The 25972-nt window shown below is 37.2% G+C and overlaps 1 protein-coding gene across 5 annotated transcripts in view; it reads left to right on the top strand.

Annotated features, from left to right (window-relative positions):
- ZNF521 (zinc finger protein 521) overlaps positions 1-25972 on the top strand; it is a 313099-nt gene that overhangs the window by 152634 nt on the left and 134493 nt on the right. For 4 of the 5 annotated variants that reach the window (XM_027960759.2, XM_027960761.2, XM_042239543.1 and 1 more), the window contains one exon: positions 19203-19287. In XM_027960759.2, coding sequence (XP_027816560.1) covers positions 19203-19287 — 85 coding nt within the window. The remainder of the gene's footprint in view (positions 1-19202; positions 19288-25972) is intronic. The other variant, XM_027960760.2, reaches the window with a different exon arrangement.

Raw genomic sequence — 25972 nt, forward strand, 5'->3', positions numbered from 1 at the left:
CACCAATTAGGATGACATGATATTTGTCATGTCAAAATATTCTCCAAAGGAGGTATCAGACAGTATAGAAGAGAGGTATTTATAACACATATTGCTGGAAAAAGTATTTCCTAAGTATGTGAGAAATAGCCACAAATTAACAAGAGAACTCAAATCACCAAATAAGAATATGTGAAATTAACAGAAATGAACAGACATTTTACAGACAGGAAATGTGAAGATCCATTAAACTTGTGAATGTACTGATCCTCATCAGTAATATGGGAAATGCAAATTCAGACAGAAGAATAGTTTGAGAAGACCACACAGGAAGCTAGTTGGGCACACAGGTGTTTAATAGTTACTATTTCTATATTATAATACATATGTTATAAACACTCTTTGTAAGCATTTAATATTTAACTTAAAAAGAAAAATTGTCAGAACCATAAGTAAGCGATCAGTATGACTTGTCATAAATATAAGATAAATAGAAAAGTAATACAATTAATTCAAAATAATGCTTTAAAAATTCTAACTATATACTCATACCTGCAAAGGTTTGTGAGCCTGAATCCCGTTTTTTCATTGTTACAAGTAAGTTTATCAAGGTTTGTAGAGGTAATAAAGACATATTACCATCTGAGACTTTTTTCTCTTGTATAATTAGAAAAAGCAGTATCCAGACTTTATAAGTTTATATAGTGCATATCTCACACTCTGGGAAACATTAACCTAGGGTGTTAAGTTTTCATTCCTCGTCTGATCCTTCAGTTTAAGATAACAAATTTATTCATTTCCTGCTATGTACAAGGCATTAGGCTATCAGTTTGTAGAGAAGATGAACATTATATGAATATGGTTATTTGAATACATGTCTTTCTTTCCAGTATAGCCCCCTAAGGGCTTATAGTTTACTAGTGAAAATTAATGTATAGCAATAAATATAGTATAAAGTGGAATGGATTATGCGCCTTAGTAGAAGTACTAGTGAAGTGCTAAAATAGTTCATAGCAAATAAGCAGGCATCAGTTAGCTTTGCAAGTATCTGTGTCAAGAGCAAACAAAGTGGAGAGAACTTCCAAGCAAAGTCTTAAGGCAGCAGCATTCCTGGCAGCCTTAGGAATAGCATAGGGTAATCATGGCTGCAGCGAATGGAGCCGAAGTGAGGGGTGGATGTGAGGCTTGCCTGGTGTCCTCTGTGTTTCTCAGGAGCGTTTCTTACACCTCATAGGTTCTTCATCAACACTTGTAAATAATTGAAAGCTGGTGATTAAAACCAATGGAAAAAGAAATAAAAAAGGAGACATTTCTCTGAGAACTAAACGGTGACACAGTCTGTTAGAACCACACCTAAATAGAACATAAGATTTCTCTTAAGTACGTAACAGACTGTGTAATTTCTATCGTAAAGTGATTGAGTGGCAGGTGAAATCCTGTAAAAACGATCCTCATATCAAGACAAAAGGTTAATTTTGTCCCATTAACCATATTGCTTAAGCGAGCCTTCAACTGAGTCTGAACATGTTTGTTATTCAGAGATTGCCTCTGTGGGTACGGAGAGCTTTAGCATATGCCACAGAATGCAGTAGAAGAAAATATTGTACTTAGGAAAAAACCAAGTTCAAATAACAGTTGACAGAACCATCTGTGTAATCTTCCCTGCTAACACGGGCATAATCCATATTTTGCCTGTTTTATAGGGATATTGTGAAGAGCAGATCATGTTTGTATGAAAGTTCTTGGTAAATGTGAAGCACCTGACAAATGTTGCATATGGTACATCATTTAAATAATATCTGCGTATAAGTCTGCACATATACCCAAGTATGTGTGCACACATTCATATAACATATATAAAATGTGCTTCAGTTAATTTATTATTATAATCTAGAATAATTTCATCTAATGCTAAAGAGTTAGGACTATGAATTATTGGGTCAGACTGCATTGAAACCAGGTATCCTATGTCCATGAAGTTGATTATATAGAAAAGCAGAATCAAATATTAGAACAAACCTAGTAGCAATGAAATCTAAGGAACAAAGAGAGTGTAAAAACCACAAAGATAAAATATTATTCAGAGACAGCATCAGGCAACAATAAATATAAAAGCTAGAAAAACATGTAAATAGATGAATGTATAAATGGAAAAAGTAATTATAAATAAGAAATAAAAATGTCCAATAATATTATTGGAAATAATTATTATTATTATTATTCAGCTGTCTTATTTGGTCATTTAATCTCTAAGAAATTTAAAAATTGTAAATGAAAGGCATAATAAGTAATTACCAACTAAGACACTTTCTTCTAAGCTAAAGAAACAAGTGAAAACTATCACAGCGTTGTTAATCAGCTATCCTCCAATGTAAAATAAAAAGTTTAATTAAAAAAAAAGCAAGTGAATAGTTTGAGAGGCAGTTAATTTTTTAAAAAATTATTATTTGTTTGCCTAAAACCCACTGGCCATGTTCTGCAAGGATTAAATATATTTAATACATTCTGGGGGGGGGGAAGAGATGAAATATTTACTTCTAATTTTGGACAAGATTCGTAAGTTAGATGCATAACCTCTTGATATATTTTTGTAGTAGAGTACTGTATTTTAAAAATTACTAGTAAGTGATTGAGAGATATTTGAAGGAAAGATACACTATACTTTAGAAATCAAAGTGGCATTGATAAGCCTAGCTTGACAAAGTCTTGATATTAACATACTCCCCTTAAGATGAATCTAAGAATTATTTTGTGAGTGTGGCTTATAGTAAGGAAGCAAAAATGAGCCTCCTGATTTCATGATAAAGAAATGCCCAAATATACAAATTTAATTATGCATAGTGACCACATGTTTAATAAAGATCATTTTTTAAGAAAGAGGAAGAAGAGAAGAATGCAAAGAGGGAGGGTACGTGGAAAGAAGAATGCAAGGAAGGGTGGAAGGGAGAAGTAAATGACCAAATAAGACAGCTGAAGAACTGGCAGGAAGCCCTCTAAGCGTAATGTCTATACCCACTAGGATTGAAATCGTTTTGGTGGAAGACAGATCCTTTTAGCACCATAATTGGATCTGGATTGATTTCATTTTGTTATACAAATTTAAATTATTCCAAAACAGACATTCCTAGACTGCTGATACTAATTTGCATCTAGTTCATTCACTCATTCATTCATTCATCAATTACTGAGTTTTAGACACACGACCAGCCTTGTGCCTAGTCAGTGAGCACACAGCGGCAAACATCACAGATAGTTTCGTGTTTCTCTTCGCAAAGAATGAAGGTGGGGCTTCCCTGGTGGTTAGTGGTAAAGAATCCTCCTGCCCGTGCAGGAAACACGGATTTGATCCCTGATCCTGGAAGATCTTACATGTGGCAGAGCAGCTAAGCCTGTGTGCCGCAACTGAGACAGTGGAGCTGTGCCACCGCTATTGTGCTGAAGAGCCTGGGAGATGCAACTGCTGAAGCCCGAACGCTCTAGGTCCCTGCTCTGGAACCCAACAAGCCACCACAATGAGACGCGCACACAGCAATGAAGACCCAGCACAGCCAAAAATAAATAAAATTTATAAAGAATTAAACCTTCAAAAAGCAAATATACCTTCATATAGTGATTTATACATGTATTAAGATGGCGAGAAGTTGACAGGATAGGAAAGAGGAATATTTCCAAATACCTAGTAAAGATGTTCACAATGAAATTACAAAATGTCTTTTAAAAGAATGACTGAATATCACCTGGACTTTTAAAGAATATCTAAAAAAAAAATTACAGTGCTTGCCTTGCATAGATTCTATAAAAAATGTTGAATTTCATATTACTATATTTTCTTAATGTTCCTGCTGGTATTCTAAGCTGTGCAGTAAGGTTCTCAAGGAGCAGAAGCCCTAGTGGCAGAGGGCCCCATACTTTCTCAGCTTATATTTTAGAACATTTCTTATATGGAGAATGCCTAGGTTTATAAGATATTATCAGGAAGGCTTTGACAAACCTAGACAGCTTATTAAAAAGCAGAAACATCACTTTGCCGACAAAGGTCTGTATAGTCAAAGCTATGGTTTTTCTAGTAGTTATGTATGACTGTGAGAGTTGGACCATAAAAAAGGCTGAATGCTGAAAAACTGATGCTTTCAAACTATGGTGCTGGAGAAGACTCTTGAGAGTCCCTTGGACAGCAAGGCGATAGAACAGTCAATCCTAAAGGAAATCAACCCTGAATATACTTTGAAAGGACTGATGCTGAAACTGAAGCTCCAATACTTTGGCCCCCTGATGCAAAGAGCTAACTCACTGGAAAAGACCTTGATGCTGGGAAGGATTGAGGTCAGGAGGAGAAGGGGGCGACAGAGGATGAGATGTTTAGATGGCATCACCAACTCAATGGACGTGAGTTTGAGCAAACTGCAGGAGATAGTGGAGGACAGAAGAGCCTTGTGTGTTGTAGTCAATGGGGTCACAAAGTGTTCGGACACTATTTAGCGACAAACAAATCAATAATAATTAGAAGAAACAATTTAGAACAAACAAATCAATAATTGTGCAGAGGTTTTTCAAGTCCACAGTTTAATTTTCCGGGATAATCTGTGGGAAGGCTGGGTCTTTCCTGGTTGTATGATGCAGACTGTAGGTATTTTTCTGGCAGCAATCTGGTTCCCTCCAGTAAATTTCTGCGAAAACACTTATTCTTGGGTATACTTATAAAAAGCCCAAATCAGTTCACTTCTGTGTGGCTCAGACATTCCTTGATAAATGCTCTGTGCCAGGCAGTGTGCTGGGTGATAGAGTCATGGAGGGGAAATAAGACATTATTCCTTAAGTGACAGGAAACCTTAGAATGTAAAGTGAATAGTTGATTTGAATATGATATAGTAAATTCTAAGCTAAAAGTAGACACTAAAAAATAAGAACCTCTGAAGAAGGAAGGACGTAGTAGAAAAAACTAGTGATAGAGAAGTGGATATGGAAGCCATCCTGTAGCCAGAAGGAGACACAGTGAGTTTCAAGCAGAATGAAGAACCAGCCTGGCGATAGTTACTAATTCCTTTTTGTAAATGCGCACCCCACCATATAAATGTGGGTGTATTCTTGGTGCCCTGGAGTTCCAGGCTTCCTGGAGTTTTCTGTGAGTCACTTTCGGTGAGTCACAGACAAGGACACCTCATCTCTCTCGGGACCTCACTTTGATTGTGATGAGGAAGTTAACATAGTCATTCACTTGTCCCTTTCAATTCTCAAAATCCCCAATATGTACAGATAAGTTTGTGCTGGTATCTTTGAAAAGATGAATAATATTGGGGGCATTTTATTCTACTTCTTAAAAGATATTTTTGGAATGATGAATGAGGAGGGATTTAAGAAATCCAAATAATTTCAGTTAAATCAAGGGGTTAAAAAGAACCCCACCACTTAAACATTTATAGCCATTGTAACAGCACAGTATGTTTTATAATAGGTAAAGTCAAGGAAGCAGGCCTCTGGCCTCAAAAACTTACTATTGAAGAGTACAAACAACAAGAATAAAAAGGTAAACACCCACAGTGCTGTGTGGGTGTAACTGCTAACAAGCTTTATGGAGCAGGTGGGATTTTAGAAGCAATCTGAAGAGAAGGGTGGTGTGGCACGCTTCAGTAGGAAAGCTTTCAAGTGGAAGGGATGGACGGGAGATGGCAGAACCCCAAATGAAAATACAGAGGAAGAGAGAAGCAGAAAAAAATGACTGGAGCAGGAGGACAGGAGGTGAGGTATCTCAGTTGAATAAGAGTACTGAAGGATCAGGTGATATGGGCATATACAGAGTAATCCAAATGACCCAAATAAGAGGGAGCATGTTCTTTAGACAAAACACGAATTGCCAAAATGTGCAGTATTCCTTTTACAGTAGAATAGCTGGCGGGATAGATTAGGAATGTAAACAAAGGAGGATCACTGCCTCCTCAGGAGCCTTCATCTAAAGAGGAGTGGAAGGAAGCAAAGATTTTGGTTTTTAAATTTTACAATGTACAAGTATCCATCATTCACATGTTAATTAACTGTGTATTATGTCTTGCATAGATACAGGATAGGTAAGACAGAGCCCTCTTCCTACCCCTGCAGCCCTTTGGAGATAAATCAATTTTATTGAAACAATTTTGATACAGCATATAATGAATTCTGAGAACCAAGAGGAAACTTTTATGATTTAATATGAAGTAAAACTCCTGTGACAGCCTTTTGATATTTATGATGAATCTCTAGTAAATGGTACAAGTCCTTGTGAAGACTTCACCAGCCTGTCTACATTCTCAACTTGATTTTAGGACAGAAGTTATATACTTAAGAAAATATGTCTTAATGAATCCTAAAATATTTTTTTCTCACTCACAAAACTTGGTGGGTTTTTAAAATGTATTGCCAGCCTTGGGATTGAATCTCTGCGGACATATGGTGCAATTTAATGGTCCTGCAATATAGTACTTAATGCTCCCATTTCTCCGTCTCTCCAACTGTATATCCCCAGTGTTTTCCAGCCGCACATCTTCATTTTGACGATGGTGGGACAGAAGGGGTGCTTCAGATTTTTTAAGGTGAAAATGGTGTATGGTTAGAATAACTGACAAGAAAAATAGATGCTAATTTGGTGTAAGGCAAGAATTTTGACTTCTTAGATTTATGTGTATAAAAGACATTATTTAAACTACAGTTTCCCCACTCCCCATTTCATAGCTTTCTTGAATGATATGAATGATTACAAAACAGTCAGTACAGGAAGTTAATTACTGTGAATCGTAAATCCTTTTGAACTAGGAACTAGCAAAATATTACAGTCATGGGTGATCAGTTTTTAGTTGCCAAGTCATGTCTGACTCTGCAACCCCATAAACTACAGCATGCCAAGCATCCCTGTCCTTCACTATCTCCCAGAGTTTGCTCAGACTCATGTCCATTGAGTCAGTGATACTATCTAACCATTTAGGGGCAAATTCCTTAACTCAAAAACATCCAGCACAGTGTTTTGTTTTGTTTTGTTTTTTTAACCTTTACTACAGCAGTAATTTAGTTTATGTTATTCAGTTTCTTCCACTTCACTGATTTCTGGTGCTGTGTAAGGTAGAAGAGAGATTTGCTAGCAGAAACAGACAACTCCTAAGTAGAACCTTAGGAACGAAGGTCATGAATGTGCAATACCTCTTAAGATTGTCCATTGAACAGTCAATGAACAAAATTTATTGAGCGTTCTCTTTATGGATAACATTCAGTTCAGTTCAGTTGCTCAGTCGTGTCCGACTCTTTGCAACCCCATGAATCGCAGCACGCCAGGCCTCCCTGTCCATCACCAACTCCCGGAGTTCACTCAAACTCATGTCCATGGAGTCAGTGATGCCATCCAGCCATCTCATCCTCTGTTGTCCCCTTCTCCTCCTGCCCCCAATCCCTGTTATAGGAGAATAATTCAGGTCAGTTTACAATGGCATAGAAATAAACTGCAGCTGAATCTGTAACATTAAATGAGATCATTTAGATTAAGATCTTTTAGTAGAGGAGATAAGCTAGGTCCCTTGGAAGAGACTTCAGTTATCTGAATCAAGAAAAATTTGAGAACTAGAGTGATTAAGTAAGTCTAATAAAGCATCCCTTTCCAAGAGAAATTTAGGCTTAAATTCAGTTTTTAATGTTAGACATCAAGTTCAAGAGCATAAGAAAACAAATCTCTGAGGAAATTTGTTAGGAGAGAGTTTATTTCAAACTAGAAAATAAAATAATTCTTCATGAACTTAAAGGTAATAAGTTCCTTCCATGAAATTTAGTATAATTCATAGAACATAAGAAAAAAACAGGGTTTCTTTTTTTTGCAAATTTAATTATTTCCTGTTTTTTGACTATTGATGATACTTTGAAAGTATTTTAATGTTATTTTATCTAATTTTCAAAGAGAATCCAAGAAGAACTGAAAAAATGGTTCTTCTTTTTTACCCCTTGATTTCAGAGTTGGTAGTAGCTTAGACATGTCTTCATGGAGTTTTGGGTTTTATTTGTAAAGTAAATATTCTTAAATATATATTTTCTTATACCACATGTGCCTGTGCAAAATTTCTCTATAATTTTTTTAATTGCATTTTTCTGAGTCATTTAAAACAGAAATCTTTCTCCAGTTTCTTTCTGACTAAATTGTTGTCTCTATCATTTTCCTGTCCAGAGCAGTCTTCTTTAGTCCTTATTCCGTTCTTAATTACCTTTCTTATTCCACTGAATACCCCCAACAGACTGTGAGCAACTTGCTTGGCATATAGTAGACATTTTTGTATCAGTTTTGAATTCAAGGAAGTTATTTCCATTTTAGACCTCAGGTCAAATCTTTTCTTTCTTAGGGAGCTTTTTCTAATGCTTGTAGACCATATTAACCCATTCTTATCTGGTATGTTTCCACTGTCTTCTCTTTGCCAACATTGACTAGTACTTGGTCCTGAACCACTTATTATGTTAGGTGAGCAAAATCCTTGTAACAGTTTAATCTTTGTGTGTGTTCTTTTCTCCTTGAGCTTAGGAATCAGGTTTCATATCTCTTGGTTATTAAGCTCTTAGCATATGTCAGACATTCTGTAACGTTTTATACAGTCTTTAATATCTAGACATTAACTACATCTGTAAGACCATAATGTCTTCCTTTTAACCACCATAAAAACACACAATAGAAAATTGATACTGGCATTTTAAAAGTAATTATTTGGGTGAACTTTTCATCATTAGTAGCTTTCATTTCACTTTACCCATTTCCCCCCTCTCTGTTCAGTGACTTATTTTCACACAAATTCAGAATTACTTGGAAAATGACCAAACTAAATTAGTAAAATGTCTGAAGTATTAAGTATTTGTGGTAAGCTGTAGGTACATTATTTTCACTCACATATAATATCCACTTGCTTGCCAACAAAATAGAGCCAAATTAAAGTGCCACTCATCTTAAATATGTCTCATGTGTAATATATCTGTTCTTAGAATGATAATGTGTATTGCTATAGTCCTTGAAAACAGCTTTTTTCCCACGAATGAGGTTGAATCTTTTTTACATGTTCAACATGTCTTCCTCTTCCTTCCCACCCCACAACCCTGTCACCAACTTGTGACATTCTTCATGCTATTAATTTCTAAAATTTTATTTTATAAACATTTGTTTGACCCTTGGTAATTGCCATACAATCTAAATTACTGCATTCTAGTTCAAGGAAAAATTTTTAAATCTTTGTTTGTTTGGCTGTGCTGGGTCTTCATTGTGGCGGGCCAGCCTCTAGTTGCCGTGTGTGGGCGTCTCACCGTCACGGTTTCTCCTGTTGCGGAGCAGGGGCTGTAGGGCCTTCAGGCTTCAGTAGCTGCAGCTTGAGGGCTCAGTAGTTGTGGCTCTCAGGCTCTAGGGCACGGGTTGAATAGTTGTGGTACCCAGGCTTATTTGCTCTGTGGCATGTCGATTCTTCCTGGACAAGGGATTGAACCCATGTCTCCTGCATTGACAGGTGGATTCTTTACCAATGAGCCAGCAGGGAAGCCCTAAAGAAATTTCAATGCAGTTTTCAAGTCCACATAAAAGAGTGAGAAATAATCTTTGACAAGCAACTATGTTGTGCCATACAGCTCATCAGGTATTCCATTCCATCCCCATAATAACCTGTCGAGTAAAGAGTAATAAAGGTAGTTCTATTTAATGCAGACATGCTACATGGTAGGCATGGTACTAAGCACTTTTATATAGTTCTTACTTGCTTCTCACATCAACTCTAAATGTGAGTTTTATTATTTTTAATTTACAGGGAAGGAAACTAAGACTTGGGGACATTAAATGATTTGTCACACAGCTAAATGATGAAGCCACTGCATAGTAACTAATTGCAGAAAGAGGATCCTAAAGTTGCTTTCCTACTAAGACTGCAGGGTTTATTTGGAATGAGTATTTTATAGCATCATTGGGCACATCTTAATTTCAGGGGGTTCTGACTGAGTTTGAGACTAATTCTTCTATGATAACCGCCACCAAAGTTCGGAATGGTGACATAGACGGGCTGTGAAATGTCCTTGAAAGATGGTTCTGTAACTTCATGCTTTGATGCTCAGACCATATACAATTATAGACAAAGTATAAAGGGAGAAAACCAAATGGATTTAGTCAAGTTCAAAACAATTATCTGTCTTTGAGATCTGAGAACCAAATTTCAAAACCAAGCGATTATCAGGGTTAAAGCCAGAGGGTGTGCTGAACTCCATTCCTGAAATGAGAAGGTTAATTAGGGTTCTTGTTACCTATGGGACAAAGTCAGACCTGCTACTTTTTAGAGCAGAGCTTGGGGAGAAAATTCATTGTTCATGACAGGAAACTAGAAGAACTGTTCTGTTGTTGATCAGTATGTGAATCTCAGGCTTCTGAGCTGGAGAATTAAAGGGGTAGAAAGAGAGATACAGTTTGTGACTTAAAACTGAATTAGCCATATGCTGGCCTGCCACACCCCTGTAGCACAACAGATACCCAGGAAATGCCCCTGTGTGACCTCGCCTGGTCTGGTAGCCTGGATGGCCAAGTAGAAGCAATGGCAAAACTATTAGAAAGGGAGGAATGAGCACATAAAAAAATCTTTCACTGCAAATGGGCTTCGAACCAAGATTCCAAAATACGTGAGTGATTCATTAGATTCATGTAGTAAAGCAGACAAACAAATAAAACCCAACTGCTATGAGACCAAGATTCTACTCCAGAAGAAATTAATTATATGGAACAGTCTGACAAAGACTTTGAAATAAGTACGTTTTGGAGCTCAGAAAGATAAATGAAAGTATGATTTTCACTCAAACAAGTGACAAATTTGGAGCAAATCCAAGTAGAATTTTTTTTTAAGAGCACTTGTGTTTAAAATTAGAAACATTAGAAATGACAAATGTTAATCAAAATAAAAGCTCTTGCAGACAGGATAAGGTACTCTGGACTGAGTACCAGTGAAGAGAGAGCTAATGGTTAGAGAAAGTACAGAGAAAATCACGTAGATCGGAATAAGAAGACAGCTGATATGCATGAAAAAATAGTTAAGATACTTGCAGGATAGACTGGGAGGCTGCAGATCTGTCTACCAGGAGTGCCAGTGGAAGTGAAAGGAGAATGTGGGAGAGATACGTAAAAAGTGAAGAAATGATCAATAAAAAATTTTAGGATTGGAGACACACCTGAACACTCAGGTTGAAATTGTTCTTTCAATATTGAGCAGGACAGATAAGTATACAGTTGAAAATATGACAATAAAACTTCAAGACAATGAACACAAAAGAGAATCTTGGGAACTTTGAGGAGCCAGTTCTGCTCCATCGACCTTGGTCAAGAGTCTGGGACTAGTAAAAACTGGCTAGAAATGGTTCACTGAGTGTCATCAGCAAGTCTGATGCCATCACTGGTATTGTCAGGGGCCAAAGCACAAAGCTCAGCTGGTAAAGAATCCACCTGCAATGCAGGAGACCCTGGTTGGATTCCTGGGTTGGGCAGATCTGCTGGAGAAGGGATAGGCTACCCACTCCAGTATTCTTGGGCTTCCCTGGTAGCTCAGCTGGTAAAGAATCTGCCTGCAGTGTGGGAGACCTGGGTTCGATTCTTGGGTTGGAAAGATCCCCTGGAGAAGGGAAAGGCTACTCACTCCAGTATTCTGGCCTCGAGAACCCCATGGACTCGAAGAGAGACATGACAGAGCCACTTTCACTTTCAAAGCACTAAACAATTCTAAGGAGAGCCTTGTTTCAAAATGTATCTAAAATGCAATTTTAAAACTGCCTGCACATGATCAGAGTTTCAGTTCAGTTCAGTTCAGTCACTCAGTCATGTCCAACTCTTTGTGACTCCATGGACTGCAGCACACCAGGCTTCTCTGTCCATCACCAACTCCCGGAGCCTGCTCTAACTCATGTCCATCATGTCGGTGATGCCATCAAACCATCTCAACCCCTGTTGTCCCCTTCTCCTCCCGCCTTCAACATTTCCCAGCATCAGGGTCTTTTCAAATGAGTCAGTTCTTCACATCAGGTGGCCAAAGTATTGGGGTTTCAGCTTCAACATCAGTCCTTCCAATGAATATTCAGGACTGATTTCCTTTAGGAAGGACTGGTTGGATCTCCTTGGAGTCCAAGAGACTCTCAAGAGTCTTCTCCAACACCACAATTCAAAAGCATCAGTTCTTTGGCACTCAGCTTTCTTTATGGTCCAACTCTCACATTCATGCATGACTACTGGAAAAACCATAGCCTGGACTAGACAGACCTTTTTTGGCAATGTCTCTGCTTTCTAATATGCTGTCTAGGTTGGTTATAACTTTTCTTCCAAGGAGCAAGCGTCTTTTAATTTCATGGCTGCAATCACCATCTGCAGTGATTTTGGAGCCCCCCAAAATAAAGTCTGCCACTGTTCCCACTGTTTTCCCATCTATTTGCCATGAAGTGATGGGACCGGATGCCATGATCTTAGTTTGGTTCAGGGATCATGATGATTATGCCGTGATCTTGTCAGAGTTTAAACTGTGTTAAAACCCAGTGGGTGGCAGCCAGGGTAAGAATTTTGTCCTTGGTTATGGTATTCACAGTCTTCATGAAAGTGAAAGTGAAGTCGCTCAGTCGTGTCCGACTCTTCGTGACCCCATGGACTGTAGCCTACCAGACTCCTCCATCCATGGGATTCTCCAGGCAAGAATACTGGAGTGGGCTGCCATTTCCTTCTCCAGAGGATCTTCCCGACCCAGGGATCGAGCTCGGGTCTCTCTCATTGCAGGCAGACACTTTAACCTCTGAGCCACCAGGGAAGCCACCAGGTCTTCATGAGTTGTCATTTAATCTGTGAATGAGGATAATAATCCCTCCTTTATTTTCACAGTTTTGTTGCTAGTGATTTTCACCTGTAAGAGTTTTTACAGGTTGTAAAACATGATTCAATTTTGAATGCATGCATGCTAAGTCAATTGAGTTGTGTCTGACTCTTTGAGACCCTATGGACCATAGCCTGCCAGGCTCCTCTGTCCATGGTATTCTGCAGGCAAGAATATTGGAATGGGTTGTCATACCCTCCTCCAGGGATGTTCCCAACCCAGAGATTGAACCCATGCCCTTATGTCTCCTACATTGGAGGCTGGTTCTTTACCATTAGCACCACCTGGAAAGCTTATAATTCAATTGTAAGAAATTACTACTTTACTACAGAAACGATTATCAACAATGGTTCCTGCCTCTTAGTATTTACAAGTTAGATTTGTTTAAAAAAAAAATGAGAAAAATTCCCTCCAAACAATACAAAAATGTTCACAAAGCTATTTGTAACAACTAAGCACAAATTATTTTTAATGTGTGCAAGTGTAGGAATGTAAAGTGAACAGTGGGGATGAGGTTTAATGTTGATAAAACTACATATTATGAATTACCCTATCCACTTATTCCTGCTTGTTATTATGAAAATGCTCACACATGCACCTAGATTTAATAATTGTTGACATTTAGCCATATTTATCTGTATGTGACCATAGGTGCTCTTTTTCTGGATCTATTGAAAGTAAATTGCAAACATCATGCCATTTCATGTCTAAACATTCAGTTTGCATCTCTTAATAAAAAGAACATTTACCCATATAATCATAATACCATTAGTACATCGAGAAAGTGAACGTAGTAATCCCCCAATATTGTCTGATAACCAGCTGAGATTCACATTTCCTCCCAAATCTTTCTATATGTTTTCTCCCTAAATCAGAAACTACACATTGCATTCACCTCGAACTACGTTTATTGCTGTAACTTTTCTCTGTTTTATTTGAGAACAGTCTTTCCAGTTTTGTTCTCCCTTATGCATTAACTTTTTGAAGATAACTGGCCTAGTGTATTTTTTGTTTTGAAGACTGTTCCGGATTTGTGTAAATTTTTTTCTGCAAAGAAACACTTGTTCCTCTCTCCCTGCATTTCCTGAAAATTGGATGTTTCATCTAATGGCTTAATTAGATTCATGTAGGGGCTTCCCAAGTGGCACTAGTGGTAAAGAACCTACCTGCCAATGCACGAGATGTGAGAGACACAGGTTCGATCCCTGAATCAGGAAGATCCCCTGGAGGAGGGCATGGCAACCCACTCCAGTATTCTTGCCTGGAGAATCCCATGGACAGAGGAGCCTGCTGGGCTATGATCGGTAGGGTCTCAAAGAGTCGGACAGGACTGAAGTGATTTAGCACTCACACATATATTTTAGATAGGAATACTTTATTATGATGCATTATACTTCAAATGTCCACTGTTGATGGTTGTAAGCTAACTAGCTCGATTATAGTGAGTACCACCAGATAAGTCACTGTGAAGGGACATACCCCTTTCTGTTTGCAGTTGTCAAAGGATGAGACTGTGTCTCTCAGAAAAACCTTTCTCCTCAAGATTTTAGCATCCATTAATGAGCTTCCCTGGTGGCTCAGACAGTAAAGAGTCTGCCTGCAATGCAGGAGACCTGGGTTTTGATCCCTGGTTCAGAAAGATTCCCTAGAGAAGGCAATGGCAGCCCACTCCAATATTCTTGCCTGGGGAAATCCGATGGACAGGGGAGCCTGGTGGGCTACAGTCCATGGGGTCACCAAGAGTCAGACACAACCGAGCCACTAACACTCTAATAATTATCCTGGACCTTTTTATTGGCATTGCAAAATGGTGGGTTTCTAATTTTGTCATCTCTTACTGTCAGCCTTTGGTAAAGAAAAGCTTTCCCTCATCAAAAAAGCATGAACTACACTTCCTCCTAAAAAATCATGATGCTTCTGTGACTTTATTGTCAGTTTTCAGAACAAGAGATCCTTGTAATTGTCTCTTCCATGGCGGCAGCTGAGATTTTTCTTTCCTTTTGTTTTGGAGGATTACTATGGACTCATTGATGTTTTTTTATACTTAGTGTTTTGTTTTTAAAAAATCAAAGCAATTACAACTACAAAGTATAATTTTTTTTTTAATTTGATGAGGCTAAATGTGAAGCCTAAGTCCTAATGGAATATAGATTGAATGGGGAGGGAGGTTAATCAGAATAATGTGTTTTTTTTAAGTATACATTATTAGAGATCCTAATCATTTTTTTTAAATTTATGAGATGCTCTTTTCTCAAAGTCTCTGAGTACCTTAGCCAGAGTATCACTGAAAACAAGAATGTCAAAAAGGCACATTTAAATTGTTCTCAAAATCAATCAAAAATAATGAGGTGCTGGGAAAAAGTTGTATCCTTGATAATTACATCTATCAGTATCAGAAAACAAAAGAGAACAATCAGGAGATGACAACTCCACTCCCAAGTAGCACATTAAAAAAAGGCTAATGAAAAAAAAAGTCTCTTTTAAAAATTGTACTGAATTAGCATTTCAAGTAAATTGACAACTTAAGCGTTGATAAAGGCCAATCTGGAGCCCAAACAATGGAAGTTCTGTTTCTACTTTTGTCTGCTTTTAAAAGAAATGATCTCACTTGACTTTCTTTGGTTGTTGTCCTCTATATAGATGGAAGTGTTAGTCACTCAGTGATGTCCGACTCTTTTGCGACCCCATGGACTATAGCCCACCAGGCTCCTGTGTCCATAGAATTCTCCAGGCAAGAATACTGGAGTGGGATTCTATTTTCTTCTTCCCAACCCAGGGATTGAACCCAGGTCTACCTCATTGCAGGCAGATTCTTTACCGTCTCAGCCACCAGGGAAGCCCGTATAGAAAGCATTTGTCCTACTGGAAAAAACAGTCCTTCTTTACTCTTCAGGGGTCAGGGAGTCCCTGGAGTATTGTGCTTGATTTAGAGCTCTATTTATTGAAAAACTGACGTGGAAGAAAGTAACAAGGCTGGTGAAAGTTGCTTAAAGCATTCCTTAAACCAAACCTCTATTTTCAGTCTGCAAAGGGGTTCCTGTCACTGTCACTTTCAACAAGAAATTCAACTTGTTCTTTATAGCTGCAGAGCCTGAACTTAGGACCATCGAGTAAAAGTAGCGGAAAAGTCAGTTTGTGCTGAGAATGAGGAAGAATTCCTTCAATAACTCAGCTCTACAGAGCTGCAATGGCTTTACCTCCAAAGGCAGGAGCCAACACTTTCAGAAGTTACAGTCACTTTACTTAAAGATGGTATAAAGGCAGGGGTCTCTCAAATATCTTGCTATAATTATAATTATATATTTTATCATTATAATAAGGACTATGAGTCTATAATTATAAAAAGGAATAAGAGTCTATAATTATAACAAGGAATGTTTTAAAGGTCATTTTAAATTTAGTGTAAAAATTTGAGGGTAAAAATGACTTTTATTTTTTAGTGGTCTGTATAGGCTGTTTTTTATGTCTGTTATTTTTAAATAGATTTTATTATTTTTTTAACTTCTTATTTTATATGGGAGTATAGGTGATTAACACTGATGTGTTAGCTTCACATGTACAGCAAAGTAATTCAGTTATTCATATACACATATCTATTCTTTTTCAAATTCTTTTCCAGTTTAGGTTGTTGCATTATATCGAGCAGAGTTACCTGTGCTATACAGTAGGTCTTATTAGTTATCCATTTTAAACACAGCACTGTGTGCATGTCAATCCCAAACCAAGGGAAAAAAAGAATTTTATACTAAAGCTTTAAAGAGAAAGCCACAGCACACCCAAATTTGTGTATCACTGCTTTTTATTTAGGAGATATGAGATGTATGATGAGATGAAGTTTAAGTTATAGCATTTTAAGACCATGTTCTTGATCACATTAAATTCTTAACTCTATCTAGTCCCAAATTTAGGAGCTTGTACATCAAAATATGACTCTCTTAATAAGAATCGAAAATAACATTTTAGATATTGTCTTCAGAGTAGAATTAGTATTTGAATTATCAGTAGTAGTGGCAAAAGCATTTTCTTTCAATGATAAAGAAAACTGGTATACATAGATCTTCCAATGTGTCAGTTCATTTTGAAGGCAGTAGTAAGTGCTGGTATTTTATTATTTTGGCTTGTCAAGTGATTTTATTCTTTATTATTAGACCAAGAAAAAAAAAAAGCCCCTCGTATATTCCGCCAGCATATTCATCAGTCATCATTTTTGGAGACAGTTTTCGACGTATTGTATGTTTTACTGTGCTAACAAGAGCAAAGACTAGCCATTAAGTTTATGTTTCTTTGTTTTTCAGCAAGGTCACATATCAGGAATGATGCTGGAAGTATGCTAATAAACAATATATAATGTAGGTCATCTGGGAGTAAGAAATATTTTCTAACTAGTTCTAAAGGGAAATATTGTTAAAAAAGGGAGCGATGTTATTTACGCAACACATGTTGCTCTATATGTCACCATCAAAAGCATCTTGTAAACAGCTCAGCGCAGTAAATCTTCCTTGGTGATTGTCAGGGTTTTTCAAGTCCGTGTTAAATTTAGACCCAGCACACTCAATTCACAACATGCCTAATGTACAAAGCCTGTTAGATTATGTAGAAAGCTTCTGCTGGAAATCAGCCTGCACTTCTGTGTTGTTCAAGGAATACCATCCTCTGATGCAGAAGCAAATACTATGTTAAGAGAAAATAATTAAGAAAACTTTACATTAAAAACAGTTATCATTTTAACTGCTAATAAAAGGATGCTTTTTTTTTTTGCTTTACTTTGATTTTGTCGAGTTCTTTAAAATTAATTGCAGTTGACAGACTGATATTTTCTATTGCTACCATTAGTAAAGCAATTTTATATGACTGCTGATGAAGTGGTAATTCTGTTAGAACGCCTTAACACACTGTCATTGATATGATTTTACAAATGTCATTTTCTCACTTTCGGGAGAGTTTCAAATGGATTATTTCATAATGCTTTATTTTTGTTTTCCAAGTTGATGTAACTATCAAGTTTCATCATAAAGGCAATTATGTAACTGTGTTCCGGAAAACTTAAAAGCAATACTTTACTTATTGAGTTCATCTAATATGTACTAAGCCATACAGGGGACACAGAGATAAAGACGAGAAATCGTAGAGGCTGCCTTATCAGAGAGCCCTACTTTTAGAACTGAGAATTTATTTCCGGAAGAGTGTCATACTGAATGAAGTTAAGTCAGATAGAGAAGGAGAAATATCGTATGACATCCCTTTTAGGTGGAATCTAAAAAGAAATTATACAAATGAACTGACAAAACAGAAAGACTCATATTTACAGCTCAGTGCAGTAAATCCTCCTAGATGATTGTCAGGGTTTTTTTTACTTAAGAAACAAACTTACATTTGTCAGGAGGAAGAGATAGGGACTTCGGGAAGGTCATGTACACATTGTTATATTTAAAATGGATAACCAACAAAGACCTACTGTATGGCACATGGAACTCTGATCAATGTTATGTGCCAGCCTAGATGGGAGGGGGGATTTGGGGGAGAATGGATGCATGTATATGTATGACTGAGTCCCTTCACTGTTCACCTAAAACTACCACAACATTGTTAATCGGCTGTACCCCAATACAAAATAGAAAGTTTAAAGTCTGGGGGAAAACGAGAAAGAACTTATTTCTGTTACCAGCTGTAAGGCACTGTTACATTAGGCACATTATTCTGCTTACCTGGACCTCAGTTCCTTTATTTATGATACAAGAATTATAATGAATACTGTTCTGTCTATTCACAAGACTTTTTGTAATGATGAAACGGTGTTAGAATGTTTGATATGACATGATTTCTTTATAGGAGATAAGTATTTAAATGCTAGTGTTCAGCAACTTCTGAAACATCATCTAAATTCTATCCTCTCTAAATCTCCTAGCTAGATTTTGTGAATCTTCACTTACTGGCTGTTTTGTATGGGTATCTTGAAGCAACCCTGTAGTTATGTCGTTCAGAATGGAAGTGTGCCTGATCCTCAAAGACATAGGTTTCCGAAGCTCAGCCACACTTTACATGTATTTTCAATACCAACTTCTGTTTTTATAATGTAAGAATCTTTAAACATGTATTGTACTGTAATTATGTGTCTTCATTTCTTCCAACTGTTTGCAATGAAAAACATAATGTTTGGATCAAGCTATGGGTCATAGTAGGGAACTCACAGAATTTTGCCCAAGTAGCCCTACAGACATTTATTTAACAACATATATAAGACCATGGTCTCAGGAAAATTCTGTGACCAGGTAGGGTTTGTTTTTTGTTGTTGTTGTTGTTGTTGTTTTTTAAGAAAAAAATTAAAAGATGCATGTGTCTAAGTAATTCTGTTTATACTTGTTTTCTCAGAAGAAGACCTATCAGTGCATCAAGTGTCAGATGGTTTTCTATAATGAATGGGATATTCAGGTGCATGTTGCGAATCACATGATTGGTAAGTGACACTCCGAACCTTCTTACAGATAGATTTTCCTCTTCCTTGTGTACATTAATGCCTATATAATTAAACAGAGTTAAAGATGAATTAATTGTTCAGCCATCAATCATTTACCTAGGTATGATTGATTTTTTTATTACTATTATTAGGCCTGATAAGGCATTAGCACATTTTATTTTCTGCAAGGGCTAGTTTAGACTTCTGCAGAGGATTATATATCTACTGCCAGTCAAAACACAGGTGATTAACAAATTAAACTTCTAATCATTTTTGCATTATTGAAAACTAACAGGAATGGTTAATGAACTGGATGTTAGCTTTCCATAGAGTTTTAGACAGGTTTTAATTTCAGAAGTTATTATGGTAATGGCACTGCTGTGTGTTGCTTAAGCATCTTTGTATCCAAATCTAAAGTGGTGAGTTTCTGTGATAGGGAAACATAAATAATTTAAATTGCCGTAAAATAATTTTATATGTATGGTTTCAACAGCCTGGAAATAATCTTGATCATAAAGATCATGTAAAGAATTCAGTCATCATTTTTTATTCCCCACCAAATTTTATGCAGATTTTTATAAAAGCAGTTTGGGTAAAGATCTCTGAGGTTACTCTAAGCCTGTGTTTTCAGGGATTTTGCATTTTTTACATGGGCTAGAGCTAAAAGGATAATTTTTTCACTTACTCTTATTGTCCCATTATCCCTTAATTCCTCTGGGGTTACCTCCTATGTTTTAATTTGATAAGCACTTAGTAATAACACTAAGAATTTTACCAGCCAATTAAACTTTATCAAGCAGATCTTTTTCTACTAGTAAAATGACAATTGCTATTACTTGATACTATTTTTGTCACTCATTTGTGTTTTTACCTGATGTGAGTTTTTTTTATTTCATACTGCTTTCATGGTATTTTATAATATCATAAATTATTGTGATATGGTATTTCAAAAGTCTAATCAACCTCATGTTCTCCGTCTATCAAACTCTAAGAAAGGAAAGAATATTCAGCATTTTAGACTCTGAACTCCTTTTCAGGGTAAACAAGTCTTATCATACACCTAGGCAGCTGCATTCTAAGAGGGTGCAGTAGAAAGGTTGCTCCAATTATTATTACTGATCCTTACAACCAGCTATAATAAAATTTCTAATGACTTTGTAGCTATTAATGAAGATGAAGTCAAAAGTATGTTGGAAACTTTATTAATAGATTTTCAGTAGGATTTGCTTTATAGTTTTCAAATGATGGTCTTTAGCAGGATTACAGTTTACAAAAGACTAAGCGTTTAGTTATACAATATGCAGCTTATAGCTAACAGCTAAAATATTGGTTACTTTTTCTCTATATTTTCCAGATATAAGTACTAATATTATTAGTGATTTTCTTCCACATTAAATGGAAATACTCTTAAATGTGCCAGAATAACATTGACAGTTTTACTGAGTGTTCAGAAGATAATGAGAACATGTAAGAGAGACTGAAATGTTTCTTATGTTTTCCTTTCTATTTTGGATTCCAAAAAATACTCTATGTAAACTTTCAAAATGGACTGGCATGGGGGGAAACACATGGGTTAGAAAAAATGAATTCTTCTTTCCAAATATGAGTGTTAATATTTTCCATCTCTTTATTTCTTGAGTAGAGCTTACTGGTGGCGGTCAGTCATGATTCTGCATTAGGCCACAGTTTTACAAGGGTGTTAGTGAAAATATTTCTTGGAACTTGGCAGCTTATGGAAAAGTTAGTGAAACATTGTGCTTCTGATTAGTTTTATTCTTTGTAAACTTGTTTTTGATTCTGGATTTATTATTTATCCCAGGGCCCAGCTGAACAAATGGAATATATTTTCAACACATTATTAATGTTCTTTTGCCAAAGTAGAATCTGAATGGAATGCTGAGCATGAGAAGAATTTTTTATTTTAGTATCATTTGTCCAAAATGTTCACTGGTTTGGCCTGGTCCTTTTTTTAAAATTGCTTTGTACCTTTCATTTGGTATTTCCCTTAATATTCCTCGCATCATTAGTGCTTTCCCAAAGCTTCCCCGCCTCTACCTTATGGTGGATTAATATGACGCTCACCTCCTCGTGGGATCTGAACGTTTAACAATCCACCTTCCATCAGAGAAGAAAATTCGATTCCTTTTCACAGAGGGCCTAGGTAGTTAATAGTCACACTAGTTTTTAATGATAAAATATGTAATTCTCTTACACTTGAGGCCTAAACAAAAGAATAGTAGCCATTTAATTGTTATATCTGTTGACCACGTATCCAAGTCCTTACATTTCTTCCCCTCTGCATTGTTAGTATCTAGAGAGAGAGAATGTGTACCGGGAGGATGTCACAAAGGCTAAGATATCCCTTTTTAAAATCCCAGTGTGATGCTTAGTTTTTCAAATGAGGCAGGCAGCATGATTCTGTTGGCTAAAATACCTCCATTGAGGGTAGGTATTTTTAGGTTGTGTATCTGTATATCTTTTTTTTGTCTAATCAAAAAATAATCTCAACTGGACATTTAGCAAGGAAGAGGGATTAGAGGCTATCTGAAAAGCCTCTTACTCTTTTTGTTAAGAGGGCCTATAGTGTTTTTACAGATTTTGTTTTCCATTTCAATCAGTCTGGAGGAGAGATTATGTCACCTGATGGAAAACAGGGTCTGCAGATGACCCAATGAGGTGTGACTTTAAACTCCTTTGACCAAGTCATTTGCATTTGCTTCTACGTAGCACACATGTTCTAATGCAGTTTCAATGTCAGGGAACCTCCATGCTTCCTTCTGGATGTGCTGGTCTCAGACTATTGGCCAGGGACATTTATGAAAGGAAACCCATCAGTGTTTCTACCAGGTATACACTGGAGATGCTGTGCCGAAGTGCCATTTTGCAATGAGGTGTGGACACGTGCTTTGAGTTGCAGGAATAATTACTCAATAAACATGCATTTGGGATTTGATTTATGTCTATTAAGGAAAAAAGAAAACCTCACTCTCGATCGCATTTTGACACAGTTTCAGTAAGAAATCAGTCCAGCGACTATTTAGAGGTTTCTCTTCTTTAAACACACACGCATATACCACCACCCCCACCACCACCCCCGCCAAGAGCTACAAAACCCTTTAACAGCTTTCCTGGGGGAAAGATTTCCCTCTTTTAAAGTCTGCACAGATGAAAATTTTTTTCCTGTCTTCCTTTGTTTCTTTCCCGTAGTTTACATTGGCTTTTGACCTGAGAATGCAGAAAGAAGCCATTGTGCATTGTGCCCTTTAATTCATTATTCACTCGTCTCCTTCTATCAGCACAATAAATATTTATTGCTTTCCCCCCTTTGATATTTCTATTATTATTATTATTTGGTATGGATTAGCACAGATAGTGATGAGACCAGAGAATGTAAGTGTGTTTCACCCAGCAAAGGGATTGCCTCATATAAAATTATGAGGCTCAACAGCAGTAGAGTAAATTTGTAAGTGCTCTGAATAAAGGGCTGTTAGGCATGCGATAATATAAAGAGATGACATTGCCAAGAACTATTTATGAGAAGCTTAATTTTTTTCACTCTGATAATTCTTGACCAATAATTACCAGCCTCTAATTATCTATTTTAGTTCGAAAGAAATTTCTATCACTACAGAGGTTGGCATTGCAACTAGCGCATAAATCCCCAAAGAGACCAATGTGTTCCAAACAGCCACAAACAACTGTCTCATGAAACAGAGTGAGCAAATTGCGAGCGGCTGGTGGTAGACAACCAGCAGTAAGCTCACCATCGAAGGCCAGTCAGCTTAACAAAGAAATGATCAAAGGGGAGAAATACCATTATCCTTGGAATTGATTGCTACGGTCATAGCCTTTGGAGGACAAGTGGCCAGGGTATAGCATAGCCATTTCCAGCCCTTGCTTTCAAAGTTCTTGGAAGAAGAATATGAAGGGAATGAGCATAAACCATTTACCTAAGAATTGTTTAAAGTTGGCATAGAAATGATTACTTCAGTTTATTTTTTGTATGATCAAAAAGACCAGTTGGAATAGCAAAATTGTAGCTAAGGTGGCAGAGAATACTCTTGTGGGGAAAAAAAAGGGGGGGAAATCAACAAATAGTCAGTAACAGATGTGTCCCAGATGGATCAGGGTGACACTTAGTGCATTGGAAGCAGTAAATGTATTTATCTCTTAGTGAAGCAAAACTAGAATTAGGGACTATAAACGACAGCTGATAGAAAAACATGGATGCATAGACACTGACTATTTTTATTCAGATCTCTAATACTCCATGCTTTATGAATAGTTACAATTTTTAAATATCAAGGAAAGGATTCAAGCTTTCTGTAGTGCACGCAGGACAATACCTACCCTATGTATTTTGTTCCATGTGATATAAATCACTGATATTAAGACAGAAAAAATGCATGTACAGTGTGCTGAGATTTCTGTCTGTGCTTGTGGCAAGTGACATTCATATATTCTGAAATTTGCTTGATGCCCAAGGTCACAAATGGCATCCTTTTCCTTCTGTTTCTTTAGTAGATGGTGTGCTATGTGACTAATCTTCATTAGTTTTGTGATATTCACCATCACTTCTGAAACATTCCAGCTTAAGTGCTCTTGCTTTAGAATAGACTAAAACCAATATTTTGAGGTTTGTAGTGGTTTGGGATTTTACGCGTCTAAAGGGGAAATATCCAAAGATATGTATTTCTGCATAGGAAGATAAAGAGCCATGTTGCTCCTTAAATGCTCAGCTCTCATTGGCTGCTTTTTAAAAAATGTGATTATGGTGGATCTACAACAATGCATATATGGATCGGTGTTTATATAATGTGTGTCTGCCTGCACTATCCTAAGCAGCTCAAAGTCCATAAGTTCTCTGGAGTTTACATGAGTTCTAAATGAGAAGACTATTGAATTTTTTTAAGTCATCTTCAGTTGATTGCTTACAAAACTCTGGGAATTAAGAAATAAGCATTTGGTGTTAAATATGTTGAAATACTGGCTAATTTCATCAAGAGCTGGATTAAAAAAGATGAAATCTGGGCAGTTTAATGGTAACAGAAAGCTACCCTCATGTGGGCAATGCTGGCTTATTTGAAAAGCCCATAAAGGGTTTCTACATGGACCATACAAAAGGGATACTTTCTCTTTAATAGCCATCTGTACAGGAGAGATGAGAAGTGGGCCAGGTCATCTCTCCTCAGCTGTCATGATATTAACGTAGGTAATGGAGCAAGCTCGGCATTCTGCTGGGTGTTGTTTTTCATAGATGTTCATCGATTTACACAGATAATTCTATTTATTTCTTCGAGTTGGTCCAAGTGAGCCCGGCAGAATAACAAACACCAAAGCATTTCAAATGACTTTATCTTTGTTTGCCACGTAACTTTTGTCTAAAAAAATGGTGTCACACCTACTGTGCAGATGGTGGCATGATTTGTAAACCAGCCAAAACATTTAAACAAATGTGTGATCTGGGGATAGATTTAAATAAAGGATAAGAAGGAGTGTGGGCCACAAATTCTAATAATCAGATGATTTTAAGTTGTGTGCAGTGTGGAGTGATGGTCACAGTAATGGCAAAGAAAGCTTGCCAGTGACAGCAAGGTGCCTCACAGCTCTCCACACGGCGCCTGTGGCCCGGCAGGCCTCAGTTTGAGAACCGCACATTTGCCGTACAGCTGGCAGCTCTGTATGGGGACATCAGATAAAACTTATGTAAAATGAAGTGTTATTGCTTCCTATGAAATCGTTCAGAGAGGGAATCCGCAGACAGTAACTGAAAACAGAATTCATGGTACCAATGAAGCAGACTGTAAATATGAAGAGGGTTTAATTATCTGCACAATTTAACAAAAATTCAAGATATATTCAGAAAGGACATACACAGGCATAAATAGAACGCTGCTACACCGTTGAACAAGTGCAAAGTGGGGACACAGGAAATGACCAAGCTTCTCTATACCATCAGTCTTCCTAAAAAAAAAAGACAGTTTAATATAAAATCAAAAAGACCTTAAAAAAAAATATTTTTGGAATAAGATTCAGTTTCCAAGAGCTCATCTTGATTCTTTGGATTCTTATTTCTGAAGCCACTTTTCAAGAAATCTTTGAGACCTCTCTCTTATGTCAATGTTAAGCTATTAAAAGACACATCAGAACGTTAACCCTTGTTTTGTGTTTTAGCCTGTGTCTAGCAGCTTTAATTTACAAGAGTGAAAAATACTGGTGGTTACTGGAGTTTCTAATGTACAAGCCGTTAAGAAAGCGCCTCAGACATTTCTCGTCATGTTCATTTTCCCTGAGGCTGGGGGTCTTCACTGAGCCACCAACAGAAGATCTAGTTTCTTGTTCCTTTTTAGAACACATGGTCCTAAAAGAGACCTCATAAGAATGTTGTTCCCAAGCAGAATTATGGAGATGCCAGCCTGCCTTCCTAGCCTCTGTACAGAGACACCGGGCAGGGTCTGTGCCAGATGGAAAGTTCTGTGTGACTGTCTGAGACATGCTGGTGGGGCTCCTGGCTCTGGTTTTGTCCTCTCCTTTGACTTCCCTGGAGGCTCAGGTGGTAAAGAATCTGCCTGCGATGCAGAAGTCCCAGGTTCGATCCCTGGGTCGGGAAGATCCCCTGGAGAAGGGAATGGCAACCCGCTCCAGTATTCTTGCCTGGGAAATCCCATGGACAGGGGAGCCTGGC

The sequence above is a fragment of the Ovis aries genome, chromosome 23, assembly GCF_016772045.2.
Source record: "Ovis aries strain OAR_USU_Benz2616 breed Rambouillet chromosome 23, ARS-UI_Ramb_v3.0, whole genome shotgun sequence".
Lineage (NCBI taxonomy): Eukaryota > Metazoa > Chordata > Mammalia > Artiodactyla > Bovidae > Ovis > Ovis aries.